The following is a 14,972-nucleotide window of genomic DNA, read 5'->3' on the forward strand; positions in this document are numbered from 1 at the left end:
TTGTATCGATCTAATAATAGAGGAAAGAACATTTTTTGATTTTAATTCAGGCATTGACGACAAAGGACAGATTAACTAGCACGGTGCTCTATATTATTGGGTAGCTAAATCATAGTGATAGATAGGATAGAATTTTTAAAATATTAAAGGAAAAAAATAACATGTTGAGTAATTGAGTAACATGTTGTAACTTGCTACATCCAACGCTTCAGCATAAAAAATGAAACAACTTGCCGAAAAATCCTTTACATAAATAAAATATGGAGCTTTAAAATTAATATACATTTAATGGAAAATAAATATGAAGAATGAGGATGGAAAATCCTTAACCCCATTCACATGACTATGTGTGTGTGTGAGTAATCACAGTGTATATCCATAGCATCATCAATAATTCAATGCTATTCATCAAAATCATGAACAAATGTTTATGAATACAGAAAATTTTGTTTTAATGATTTTTAATTACATTTTGGCATGAGAAAATTTCTTCTATTAACTAATGAATAATTTTTTTTTGTTAGATGCGTGCGTGTCTGAGTAAAAACCCCAAAAAAGTCTTTGCTTCCTTCCTTTTGACTTACATAAATAACATCTGGAATCATTTCTCGCAATTTATTTATTTATGGCTTCGTTTTTGTGTCACTAGAAAATTATGCAATATTGGAATTGTGTGGATAAAATTGATGTACTGTTTTGTGGTTCATTGGCTGTGACTTGAGGGTGTTGAAATTTGATTTGATCTTGAAATTTACGTTTGGGTTTTTTGGATTGAGATTTTATATTTTTGAAAGATGTGATCAGGGATAGCCAGGAATAGGGGCTATAGGACATGATGCGGTTGAGTCTACCTAATCGGTCGAGTCAACCTCATCGGTCGAGTCTACCTCATCGGTCGAGTCTACCTCATCGGTCGAGTCTACCTCATTGGTCGAGTCTACCTCATCGGTCGAGTCTACCTCATCGGTCGAGTCTACCTCATCGGTCGAGTCTTTTTCACGCGTCGAGTCTTCCCGATTCAAGTAACTTTCCTGAAAATACCCCTGATTTAAATACGAATTTAAATGGGAAGAGAATTGATTGAACCTTAGCATTGATGAATTCCTCCTAAAATAATCAAACGAGTGCAATTTCTAACTTAAATTGAACAATCTCTACAATTTTAAGTAAATTCTATCAAGTTAAGATGATTCGCATCAGATATCTTTAAAAAATCTTAATTCTGTAGCTCAATCCCCATCTGCCTAGAGTTCAATGCCCCACATCCCCATAACATAACCAAAATATTCCAATTCCAACATGTTAAAGCATTCCAACGTTAATTCAATCATACATCTTACCATTCCTTTAAATAAATGTCCAATTCCCCTACATTCAAATCATAAATTATGTCTGCATATATGTGACAAAGAATTTTTATGTGCAAAAAAATTTGTTTTAAAGGTGCGAAAGCATAGCGAGAAGGAATGAAAATTTAATAAATAATTTATGGCCTTCTTCTCTGAAATTCCATTCCAATTTCTCCATGTTTCTGTTTCGAATTTAATTTTAATATTTTTCTCTCCTATTTTTATGTAAAATATTTCGACTATAACTTCACATTACTTACCTTCACATTTGCTGATTTAAAAAATATTCCGAGTGAGAATAATCCTAATAAAATTCCACCCACAAGACCATTTAGTGTTAAAGTTGCTTGCAAAACATCTCGTCCTTCGACCAAAAAAATTAATCCGAATGAAAAAATTCCATAACTGTAGACATGCATGCAAGAATGGAAGAAAGAAAAAATGGAAAGGATTTTCATATGAATGAGAAATTTTTTTATATTTCGGCCTTTAACGCACCAACACACTCGCATGCTTCTTCTTATACTTGACGAAAAAATATGTTCAGCATACATATGCAGAATAAATTTATATCCGCATGCAAGCATGGAAAAGTACAGGAAATGACAGTAATCTCTTAAAACTCACCCAACTGCCATCCATTTTGCATAATAAGATCCTTTCTGCGGTGAAATTTTCACATTAAATCCAGCTATCAGAAGATCTTCCATTGTAACCGCTGACAGTGAACTTAAACATGCAGCAACTGTGCCTAAACTTGCTGCAAATATCCTACACAAGAAAATCGATTAATTAGTTAATTAATTTACATCAATTAGGAAAATTAAAATATTTTTTTGCTTACCCAGCCACAAAAATGCCAACGGAGAATCGAATATGTACAAACATGTCCATAACATAAAAAGGCATCAGCTGGTCAATCGCATCAATTTGACCAGATTTCATGGGATCGCAATTTTCATAATGAGCAAATGCCATGATGCCTGTATAGAAGTTCACCAAAAAGACCGAGACCAACCCAAATACGGACAATGTTAGAGCAATTTTAGCCTTCGTTAAACTCTTTAATGACATTGCCTTTTGAACTGTCGATTGATTTACACACAGCAGTGATGTCCAATAGAAAAATCCTCCAACTATCACAGAAAAAACAGAATGCCGCTGATGTGGATGTGGATTAAAGCTGCAATTAAGCATATTTTTAGTGATTATTGATAAAATTTCAAGCATTTGTGACTTACTCAAACATATCCAGTCGACCATTGTCCTTAGCAATTTTGAAAATCTCTTCAACACCACCTTCCTGATATGAAGTTCCAACAATCACAATTAATGCCATCGAAATGAATAAAACCCCAGCTTGAAATGTATCAGCAATGACAACAGCTTTCAATCCACCTTGACTCGAGTAAAAAACGCAGACCAAATAAATCAGAATGATTGCAAGTCGTGTATTGAGGCCAGTGGCCTTTGACAATGCAATTGCAGGTGCCAACACGGACACGGACGTGTAAAAGCACATTTGAAGAACGTAAAGAATTCCACCCATCAATCTCATTCTTCGTCCAAATCGTACACCCAAATATTCATAGCATGAGGTCAATTGCATTTCGTGGTAAATTGGATAGAAAACTTTAAGTGCAACCGGAATGACTAAAATCATTGAAATGACTGAAACGATTCAAATACATTAATCAGAATGATGATGAATTAAGGGATAATTGTTTGATATTGCTTAAAGCTTTTAGGGTAGAACTACGCGAAAATAAATGTTTTATGAAGTGAATAACTTTTAGATGGACTGATTATTGGTGTAAGTTTTTGAGGAAAGGCTGCTAATGTCCAGTCATTTTGTCAGCTTTAGAAGCTTATAATCTAAGGGATTTGACATCTGACGAGACCTAGATTAGAAGAATCCCTTTTCAATCTTGGTCTCTGCCCCAGTTTTGGTCGAAGACTTCGTCTTGAAAATTCATCGAAATCGAGAATTCATGCAGAAGTTGAAGGGAGCCAGACTGAAATCCAGGTAGTTTTAGTTGGTAGTCCAGCTCATTAGTCCTCAAGTAATTCACATGTAGAGCATTCGACTATATTGCTAGCAACAAATATCATTCAAAGACCATCTCAAGCCAACCCCAATAATACGTTCCACTTCCCCTAATTACAACAAGTCATTTCCTTACTACCATCCAACTCATTACTTTCAGTAAACAGAAAATGATTAAAAGTCATTTAAAAGCTTTTCCAACAACATTTACTTAAAACAAGCGCAAAATAAAATACGTCCACAAAACTTTCTCATTAGCTCATCATAGAATCGTTTTTATCTACACAAATTAATCTAAATATTCAATTTCCATCCACCTTAACTGCGCACAACCCGAGACAGGAGAAAATGTAACATAAAATGATTGATAATTTATGACACAGTGAGATTGTTTTATGTTTGTGTAAACACGATATAAACATCATGGATGGTGTTAAATACTTAAATGCTTAACATTTTGCAGTCGATTAGCTCACGATTAATATGTTGAATGTTTTCTATTTACTTTGGGATTCATTTAGATGTGCTGTAAAGTTGGGAAGATTTGATATGATTGAATTAAGCTGTATGGTTCATGAATGGACGGTCTGAGGAACTTGAAGGAACAAAGTAAATGATTGATTGAGTCAGGAATGAAGAAATAAGCTCAGGATGATCTAGACACCTTCCTAAGTAGACGTAAATGTGTTATAACTGGTAAGAGGTTGGTTAATGTCCAGATAATGACAATTTCCTACGTATTTATGTCACTAAGGCTTATCCAACTCTAATTGCACACCCTGTATGCTATGGTATCGCTAAGTCATCGTATTAACGGTACCTAAGGCACGAAGTTGCTCTAACGGCATCAAAACCGCAGATTCGACACTTTCTTACTTCAAGAATCCAGTTTGTCACATTGTGCTACTCCAGTTACTAGCCATGCTCTCCTAAACTGGACCTCCTTCATCAACTCATCCTCAACACCACGTAATTCCCAAACAAACCCCAATTTCTGTTGATTTTTTCGTGTACATATCATGCTGGCTGACTGACTCATTTGTACTCAAATATAACCGATTTTCTATTTTGCTACTGCGGATATGATTAATGGCTTTTTTCTTGCAATGACATTCTAATTTGTTTCACTTCTCATATTTTCTCTCTCTTTTTTTTTTTTTGCTCCTGCACTGCTCGCCTTTCTTTCTCATTCATTCATTCATTCATTTGTTCAGAGTTTTTTTGTTGGTGTCTCAATGTAAGAAGAAAATTACACATAAAGGAATGAATGAGTCGTTTATCCTTCCGCTCATATGAGTCCTTTTATTTCATTTAATTATACTTAATGTCATGTTTGCCTTTATTGCAAATTGATATGTGTTATAATGACTCCTCACTGTATATATGTGGATGGTTTCAATGGTTGAAAATTAAACGATTCATAATTTTGATGGGATATGATGATTTTGAGGATTGAGATTGAATTGGCTTTAAAATTTAACTGTAATTGACTAATGATATAATGAGTGAGTTTAAATGCTGATGGCTGTAATTATAATGTTTTGAGTTGTAAAATTTTATTCGTTGATATTGGTTATTGTGATAACATTGGTATTGACTGTGATATACATGAAAATTCGATTATTGATTGGGAATGTAAATGAAAGGTTTTAATGCTTAATGTTGATTGAATGGAAACCTGAATAGCACAAATTGGGTAGACGATTAAAAACTCAATTTAGGTTGATGTGACTCTGGATTGGAGCTGGATTTGGATTTGATTTGAATTTGGTATCAGACTGGCTTGTTTCTGGCATGATAACTGAATTCTTATTGATCCAGCATCATGTTAGAGTCACACTAGTCTGGCACTATCAAATCCGACATCATGACAGAGTTTCGTCAGCCTAGATGATCAGGAAATAGAGGAATTGGTCTAAAATCATCAAAATTCCAATTCTTCAACGCATTCTAACCTTCAAAAAATTCAAATCACTCAAATCAAAATTTTCTTCATATCCATTCAAGCATTAATCATGAATCAATTTAAATTAATTCATTTAACAGTCGTCCACTTTATTGTTGCTTAACCATCACTTCTGTCAATATTTAAACATACAACAATCCCTGCTTCAATGTTGTGGAAAATGATTCGATTACATTAAGGATTAATATCGCTTGTGTAAATACTTTGTTAATTTTCATGTCATATAAAAGTACTAAGAACCAAATGAATGCAACCATAAAGTGTAAACTTATTAATTTAATTAAATTTTCAGATCAATTAGCAGGAGAACAAAGGAGCTTTTATGAGAAAATTTATTCATTTTATGGATATGGATGAACATTCAGTGCCAACAATTGACATGTTTCTTGAAAATAACACTAAAGTGTTTGAAGCTTAACAGCTGTTAATTGGATTGATATTGTAAGACTTAATGTGGCTGTATTGATGATCTTGAGTGAAATTTTAGTTGATTTGATGATTGTAATGAATCTGAATAGCATTAATTGATTAAAAATCCAGTTCTAAGTCGACGTGACTCTGGCATGGTGCCGGATTCGGTTTGTCGGAGTCAAGCCGGCCTGGTGTCGGATTTCAGACCGATTTGTGCTATGTGGGATGATTTTTACAGTTCTTCTGACTAGATTTGTTGATTCTTTTCATCCAAGATAGCTAGATGATCTAATGTCAGTCAAATTGTCTAATCTAGTCATCACAAGTCTTAGATTCCTCCTGAATCAAACAAACAGCCATCTTTTAAACCATTTCATGACTATTTCTGTTCACCTGAGTACCATATGCTCAACACATTCCAAAATAAAACAAAAGAATTAACCTTTTAAATGTACCTATTCACATATTTGTATTTAAAAGCAAATCCTCTATTTACTTGCTATTCACAACACGAAACAATGAAAACTTTTTTGTTTTTTTATCCATCAAAACATTCCACACGGCATTTTCAAGACTTGTTTTTTCAAAATCATCCACTTTCATTCTTTTCATTATTTAAAATTCAACGTTAATTCGCATATAGACACACATTGCTGCTACGGATGCTATTTAGAAATAAAGAAAAAAGTTCGTGCGAGAAAAAAATAAAAAACTTTTGCAATAAAAAGCTTCGTCAGTTTTTAAAAAAAAGCTTTTAGAGAGTCAAGAAATAATAAAAATTCAATCGTTGTTTCAATAGAGATGCTTCAAAGGAATTGAGTTGATTGTGGTTGTGGATGAAGCGCTTTTTATGGGATTAATGACAAATTTGATATTATTTGAATTGAGGGCTTTTCCTGAGTGGACAAAAATATGCAATAACTAGTTAATGGAAAGTTATTGTCCAGTTGATGACTAGTTCTAACGTTATAACTAGTTGATGGCAATTTATTGTCCAATTGATGACTAGTTCTAACGTATTTTAGTCCAATTGGGGTAAAATGATGCAGAGTGGACCAAAATCCGTTTTAAGAACATAGTGTGCCATAAAATCTTGAAGCTTGCTGCTCGAGCAACACAATATTCAGTTTAAAATGTCATGTAGAAGCCGTAACAGCTTCAAATACTTGAATTCGTTCGAAAATTATCCTAAAAGCCAATGTCGTCCAAATGGTGTTCCTCGACACACTAGTTTGACCCCTAAATTACTAAGAAATGACATGAACCCCATGCTGTAGATGGTTTTAATCGTGACATAACTCCAAAGTGTCTCGAGGCACAAATAAGCTCAATCAACACTGCTAAAAGCTGTCGTATTATAAAAGCTATCGAAAATTAGTTCAATCTGACAAAATGTCTCAAAAATTAATCATCATCCATCCACAAAAAAGCTATCAAAATGAGTAAAAAAGGAAGAAAGAGAGAACAAAAATTGTTCATCTAAAGACGAGAAGAAAAGCAGCAGCAGCAGCAAAAAAAAAGAAGAGAAAATGTTGATGAAATAAAAAAAAAAGTGTTTCAGGTGGAAACTTTATCTACAAGGATTTCCTGACCAGGTATAGAGAAAAAAAAATACTACAAAGGTAACAGCAACGACTGCACACAAAAAAAAAGAATCAAACGTGAATTGCATTTATGAAAAGCATGTTTTAAACTTGTACTTGCTTTTAACACGTTCCGTTCACAACTTTTCATTGCAGCAATTAAGGGAGGGTAAGGATAAAAAAAAAATTATTTTTCCCCTCTCATTCACAGCATCAACAGAAGCATAAGCAGTTTTAAGGATGTTAAAACCTCAGAGTTGTAGCTTTTTAACTTCAATAGATGAATGAGTGGGTAAGAGGGAGCACAGACTGAGTACTGAAAGTTAAAACTGCATTTGTGTTGAGATTTCTTAATTTTTCAAAAGCTTTTTTTTACTTGCTTTATTTTTTTTTCGTTGTGTGCTCTTTCCGTGTGTTTGACGTCAAAAGGTTATTCAAATATTCAAGTGAGGAAGTTTTCAACACATTTTTGCATTTACTAATGCTTACTTGTGTACAAACAAAAAATAAAAGAGAGCACTTAAAAAAAAGTTTTGTAAAGACATGATGGAAAATGGCTTCCATGCTTTGAATTTTTTGGTTTTGTTTAGGATTTGTGGATGATTTCTTTTTTTTTTTGCTGTTGTGTTGAAGGAGAAGTCATGTGGGTTTTGATTATCATGTGGAGAGTCTCATTCAAATAATTTTTAATCAAGATAAAATGTGGTGAAGTCTATGGACTAATAAATTTTAAAGGCAATGGAAAAGTATCTGTGGCTAAAAGTTGAAAAATGTAGAATTTTTGTTTTAAAAATGATTAAGAACAGGACAAATCGGTTAATCAATCGAAAATCCGGTTCTAACGCTTGTCAGATTTTGGAATGTTCAACTAGCATTTGCTATTCATCCTAGCAGACTCGAGAGCGTCCTGGAAGGCACATGGTGTTGAAATAGGTGTAAGTTCAGTACCAGACTAAGGCTAGGCCACTTGGTCATAATCTTCAGGTATTCAGATTGTTTGAACGTAACTTGGTAAACATCAAAAATAAAATTTGTTTATCGGCTCCCAAAAATTTCCAATATTAAAGATAACTAAGTTAAAAAAAATGTAAAAATAAAAGCTAGAGATAGAGCCAGCTTCAGGAGACTCCTGTGGAAGGTCATGGATCACAATTGATCTGTATGACCAGCGAAGTAAGGAAGTTAAGAAATTAGGTAGACTTTCAAGCTCAAAGAGAGTCAGTATTATCTCTGCAATCTAAAAATCTTCAAAGAAACCACCCCAAAAGCATGGAAGTATAGCGTCACTTAATCCAGATTTCCACGAAGAAGAAAAAAAAATACCCAATGAATTTTTCATTCCATTTCCTTTTCATATTTAAAATCTTAATAATTGAAGTAACCAAAAGTGCAATTACCTCAATCACAATCCACTTTTGTAAGGAAGTAAAAAAAATAAAAATATTATCAATTTTCTCATTTCCACTTGTTTTGCTAAAGCATTAAAAAAATATGTTTATTTTTTTACATTCACACAGCAGACATTCATAATCTGCATTTGAGCACCTTTCATGACCGTGATGACTAAAATGTACAAGCCATTATTAAATTCCATTGAATATTGCAAACATACGAGTGTATTTTTCTTGGAAAATTCATTACGACCAAGAAAATTATTTTTTTTTAGTCGAATATTCTCACTCACTGACGCTTACGTATTAAACTTGTATGCTATGCTACTTACTTACTTATGGGATATTTGAGAAAGTGCAAAATTTAATTTAATAACATTTGTTTTAACATTTTGCTTCACTTCACTATGGCTTCCTTTAAATATACCTCTTTAAAATGCAGTTCTTCTTTTCTTTAATGGTGTTTTATGTACAACAATTTTTCAGCTCTTTTGCTTCCTTCGTACTTTTTTTGTTTTTGCTGCATTGTTTTTCATTTTTTAATTCTCGGTTCAAGATAGTAAAAAAATTTTATTGAATGAAAAATTTAATCGAAATTTTTGAGGTTGAATTGTGGGTTTTTAACATCATATCTTGGGTTTAATCTAGGAATTGAATTGCTGTTCATCAGGACTTGAGGTTTCCCAAATCTATTCATCGGTTCCCGAAGGACCGAGAACGGAATCGAAAACAGGACCAAGACTGAGACAACAAAGGAATTTTTCGATGTCTTGTCGGTCTTGTCGAAGCTGTCGGTCTCAAGAACCCCTAAATAAAGCCTGGCACACCTTAGAACACCTGGAATTTGATGTATTTTACCTAAGCTAGGTTGGATAGAGAATTTTTCGCGAAATATCCGGATTTACCCAAAATTTCAAAATTTGTTTGGAGTTTTCACTTTTTGAAATAATCGGGACATTTTCAAGCTTTGTCGAGACACAGCAGCAAGGGAGAAAATTATAGCAGCGTCCCGATAAAAATACAGCAGCTCTACCTCAACATGTCGTACACTAAAGTTGGAATGATTAGTATCAGATCAGATTACCGGATCCTGGATGTGGTATAATGCCGATTTTGATAAGAATCTGAGACAATTCATAGCTACGCCGATCTGATCCCGAATATTTGACCAAATTTGTCCTATACTGTATCAAATTTTGTTGAGATCAATGAACCAAAACACCAAACTTCAAACCAATTCCGACTACTGACCCACTTTGACAAATATAAAATACTTCCCAAAAAAAAATGAATAACAATGGCAATTGTCTAATTCTAAGGTAAACATAGTACCATTATAGTCATCAATTCAACCACAAAACAGCAATTCGTATAATACTTATGTAGCTGTCACTTCACTATCACATAACTGTAATTTATTTCCTCTATTACTCAGTGTCATAAGACCTTTTTTGTTTTATTTCATTCATTTTCTTTTTATCGCTCATAGGATGGTGTCGGTAAGGGATGACATAATTATGATATTTATTTATTATTTTGTTTTATTTAATATGAAATTGTAAGAATTGTGTCATATCAATTGAGAGTTAGGAATGGAATATAGAAGTTTTTGATTTTGGGACTTAATGATGTTACTTACTTATTCATAATTCGATGGGTATGGAGATCAATTTGTGATCCATATGCTTCCTCAGATGGTGTTTAAAGCTGACTCTTTCGCTGGCTTCGGTCTGTCAATTGCCAATGCTCCCTTACTTCGCTGGATGAACAGATCAATTGTGATTCATGGCATCCAGATGACTCCTACTGATTCTATTAATTTTCATAGAAAAACACGTGTATCTCGGGAACGGCAACGAGTTAAGAGACGTGTGATACATCGTTGGATAGGTCTCAGCAAGGGTGTCTGCCAATTGGCAATACTTTCTTACTCCGCTGGCTCCGTTGTGATCTATGATTATCCGTTGGGGTCAGGTAAGGCTGGCTCTATTGGGGGCTTCTACTTGCCAATTTTCAATACGAAGTGCAAAACCTCAGATTCATACTTTCACATATTGGACGTCAGAAATAGTAGAATCTAATCAATTTGACTACATATAATGTTCTAGTCGACTTTGATTTGAGTGTTTGATATCCAGTAAGGATAAAAACATCAAAATGTCACTGAATCAATGGCTTCAGATATCAGTTAAGTAAAACAATATTTCTGTGTGGGCTGAATTGAATAACCAATATAGACGATTAGACTGAAGTGTCATACTAATCCCAGACATGGTTCTGATTTATCGGAACTTGAAATGTTTTTGAATTTGTTGTGCCATTCAGTATTCTGTAAATCATGTGGAGCCTAGCAATCAGGAACCGGATTTCAAAGCAAATCATATTGGACTCTACTAAAGACCCCTGTTTATACCCGAGTAGCTCATCCAAGACCAAATTCACCATTCCAATAAAAAAATCAAATTGCATACTTACTTATTTACTTACTGGAACCACCTCCGACTTGTAGCCTAGGTTGCTACAAAAGGCCTTCCATCTGACTCTCTTGCTGGCTGTATCACAAAGCTTGTAAAAATTCTCAGTTTTGACATCAAATTCCATCTTCTTCTTTAATTACCCTCCCAAAAAATTCCCATTTCTAATCAATCAACCAAATTCATCAAAATCGCTTCCATTATGTCATCTAATCGACATTAAATAACACAAAGAATGTCTGTTAATTGATTTTAACAGCTTTTCAAATTCACTTATCTTAACTGTTTATTTTCACATCATCGAATGAAGTGAAAAGTGTTCATTCCATCATTCCATGGACAACAATTCGATAGCAGACAAAGAAGAAATCTTTAATGTTTGTCTGACAAAAGCAGACACACGAGTGACGATAAACAGAACAGAAAAATTCGATCAAAGAGACATTAAGGTGTTGATGATGAAAATTTCCTTATGTGTTCCGAATCAAAGCATCACAAAAAGGAGGGAGAAGAAGTAAACAGATGAAAATATCCTCTGAAATCAATACACAACAAGATAAAGTTTTAATATATATCGAAATGCCAGATAATGCCACAGATTTGACAAAAACAAATTCCCTTATAAAATTGCAATGTCTTCTTCTTTTAGCCTTATTGTTGCTTGTACAAGGATATGCTGTGTATGGGGGTAGATTTCAAATTGAGATAATCATTATATATGAGCTTGAAGATAAGTTTTAATAGGTTTTTGAGTTCTTTTTTTGTTGTATTAACCAGAGTTGCAAAACAGGCACCTGTGACAGGCAAAAACCGTACAAATTCTTAGTAATTTGTAAGGTTTTTCTTACAAAACCATATAAATTATCAAAATTTTCAAAACAGGAACCTGCGACAGACAAAAACCGTATAAATTCTTGATAATTTGTAAGGTTTTTCTTACAAAACCATATAAATTATCCAGAATTTGTACGGTTTTTGTCTATCACAGGTGCCGGTTTTGCAACTCTGGTATTAACCAAATATTTTTGAGGCAGTTCCCTCACACAAACAATTGCCGTCAACAATGAACATCCACGTACATTATTATTGAGTCGAGTCAATTATTATGAAGGAAGAAAGAACATTTTTTTGTGAGACGTCCCTGTGTGAGAATGTGACAAGTACCTACTTATTTAATAGAAAAAAAAATACACAGCATTGTCAGAAGTGTCAAAAAGTTGTGATTGTTTGTTGGTTTATGCGAGGAGGGTTGCGATATATACTCACTCTTCTTATTCGTCGTCTCATTGTCAGTAATTCCGTTCACAGTGGGGATATTTTTTTTTTTATATTATTTTCGATATCATATTGAATTGTGTAGTCGTGTTTATGATACGTTCAATGTAATTCCACTTCTTATTTATCCTTCTGTGATTCTTTTGACAAAAAAAATTAAATCACTGATTTTTCTATAAGTATTTTTTTTTGTGTGTACTTCAGACGTGGTAGAGGGTTGCTAATACTAATTGAACTTTTGTGTTACGTCCTCATTTTGTCGTTTATTTTATTTGCATGTATAGATTCTTTTTTTGGTGGGATTGAGAAGTTTGAAATGCACTTAGTGATGATGACGCATTTTTGATGAATTTTTGCATTTGAGTAATAAACGCATATAAGTATACGCGCAGCTATGGACCTTAAGGTCTGGACAGCTAATGTTTATTTTTTTATTTTTATTTGAGTAACAGAACCTAACAGGCAAAGAGACCACTTTTAGGTACTGGAGTAGTATTTTTGTACAATGAAAGCATGCTCTTTGCCTGCTAGAGAGAATATTTTGCAGGTTTCGTTGTAAAGTTGAGGAAACTATGATTGAGAGTCTGTGTAATGGCTGTGGATATCGCAAGTAAGTTAATCAATTCAAAATCCACCACCAGGCAGTCGGGATTCTGGCATGGTGATGGATTCAAACAGAATTCTGTTCCAAGTTAGAGTTACGTTGAATTTGGTCCGGATTATTGATCGATTAACCGATTTTTGCTACATATTCAAGTGCAATTATTGTGTGAGAACAGCGAAAAACCTCTTCAATCAGGAATTTGTCAGAATTGAGAGGTTAATGAAGCTTTGCTACACGGAATTTGTTGAGTTTATCATAAATATTGAATTTCTGTGAATTGATTTAAAACCAAACAGCACAATATAGTCGAAAGGGCGCCGCTATGTCGCAGGTTGAAGGTGAGACATTAGGTTGTTCTAATGGCTACGTTCGGGGTTATTACTGATTAAGACTCAGAATTGCGGTGAAAAATGGAATTTAACACATTGTCCTGTTCGAGGAAAAGAAGAGTTTAACAAATTAAAGATTGCCTTTGGTGGATCTTAATGAGACTTGAATATTTGAGTTTTCTTGATTCTTGATCAAATCTTAAAGAACAGAATCTTCAAGATTCAAGTCAGTGCAACTTATACTCAGTGCAATTTGTACTGTTTGGACCAGCGTTGATTCCACACCGACAAACCAACCACAGCATCCCATTTTCCAAATAAAACAGCTAAAAAAAAAGAGGTTGGAACTTAAAAAAAATCCCATCTAAAATAAAAATCGTGTAAATGGCAGTAAAATGAAAATTATTTTCAAATTTCATTTTATTGAGTTAAATAAAACAAACAGAAGCAAACATGAGGAATTTGTTTACCACAATCGTGATAAACATACTTCGACTTTGTTCGAGTCAAAAAAAAAACACATTCACAACCACTTTAGGGAATAATGTTAATGGCTATGACATTCAAAAGGCCTTTCATATTTTTTTTTCAGTTCCGTTTTTTATTGCTCCCATGTAATATAAAATGGCACACACAAAACGTCGATACACATTGCTTAAAAAGGTGCTTTTTTCAATAAAGTGATAAAAGTGAATGTCATAATCCTCTATCCATATACATTTTATCGTTGGATTTAAATTTTTTTCTTTCTTTCTTTCTTTCGTCCAAAAAAGGAGCCTAAAAGTGCCTAAAAGCTATAAAGAAATGAATGAAAAAAAAAATGCTATAAACTTACTTACCTGTTTCATGCTGGAATGGCGAATGTTTGGCATTAGGGAATTTGCTAGACATAAAGCATAATCGTAAAAATATCTTGATGGAAGCTTTAATTCTGTATGGAAAGTGGATGAATGGGAGGAACAGAGAGAAATGTGTTGGAGTGAGTGTGAGGTGAGAAAATGAATTGCAAGGGATGGTAACAGATGTGGTGAGACATTTGAAAAAAAAAACATGAAATTTTGGGATTCAGCCTGTATTTCCTGCAATTTAGATGTGGAGAATATAATGTTGGGTTTGCTTATAGCAACGGCACTGCGATCGATGACCTGTTATACAATGTGATGATGTGTAGAACTGCAGGATTGTTTGTTTCCGATTGCAGACCTGCGTTTTTGTCTGCAGGCTGAAGTTTTGGACGAACTCTAGAAAATGTAGACAAATTTTGCTCAAAATCCATGCTAAGAACGCTTCATTTTAATCAGTTATTGTTCCTCAGATATTGAAATTTATGAATCCAAGCCCTGGAAAGTAACAAATGTTAAGATGGAATTGGTGTCTTTGAGGGATGTGTGCTAAGAACATTAAAAAAGAGAAAGACTTGCAATGTCGGCACAATAATGAGCTATTTCAGGAAACTGATATACTCGAATAGCATATTACTGTCGTTGGTGACTCGTTACATCGCCAAATTGTGGAAAAAGCTTAAAAAAATCCCTGAAAAAGT

General features: G+C 33.7%; 1 protein-coding gene across 1 annotated transcript; it reads right to left on the bottom strand.

The window, feature by feature from the left end:
* Positions 1-1,609: 1,609 nt before the first annotated feature.
* Positions 1,610-14,320, bottom strand: LOC139094222 (sodium-coupled monocarboxylate transporter 1-like; the record flags this gene model as incomplete). The annotated part of the gene is made up of 5 exons (XM_070645197.1): positions 14,269-14,320; positions 2,591-3,020; positions 2,194-2,532; positions 1,977-2,120; positions 1,610-1,754 (listed from the first exon to the last, which is right to left on the bottom strand). Coding segments are annotated over exons 1-5 (1,110 nt in total), but the record flags the coding sequence as incomplete, so codon positions are not given.
* Between the last annotated feature and the right edge of the window lie 652 nt (positions 14,321-14,972).

The sequence above is a fragment of the Chironomus tepperi genome, unplaced genomic scaffold (genome assembly GCF_022539635.2).
Source record: "Chironomus tepperi strain 1889 unplaced genomic scaffold, CSIRO-AGI_Ctep_v1 contig_353, whole genome shotgun sequence".
Taxonomy (NCBI): domain Eukaryota; kingdom Metazoa; phylum Arthropoda; class Insecta; order Diptera; family Chironomidae; genus Chironomus; species Chironomus tepperi.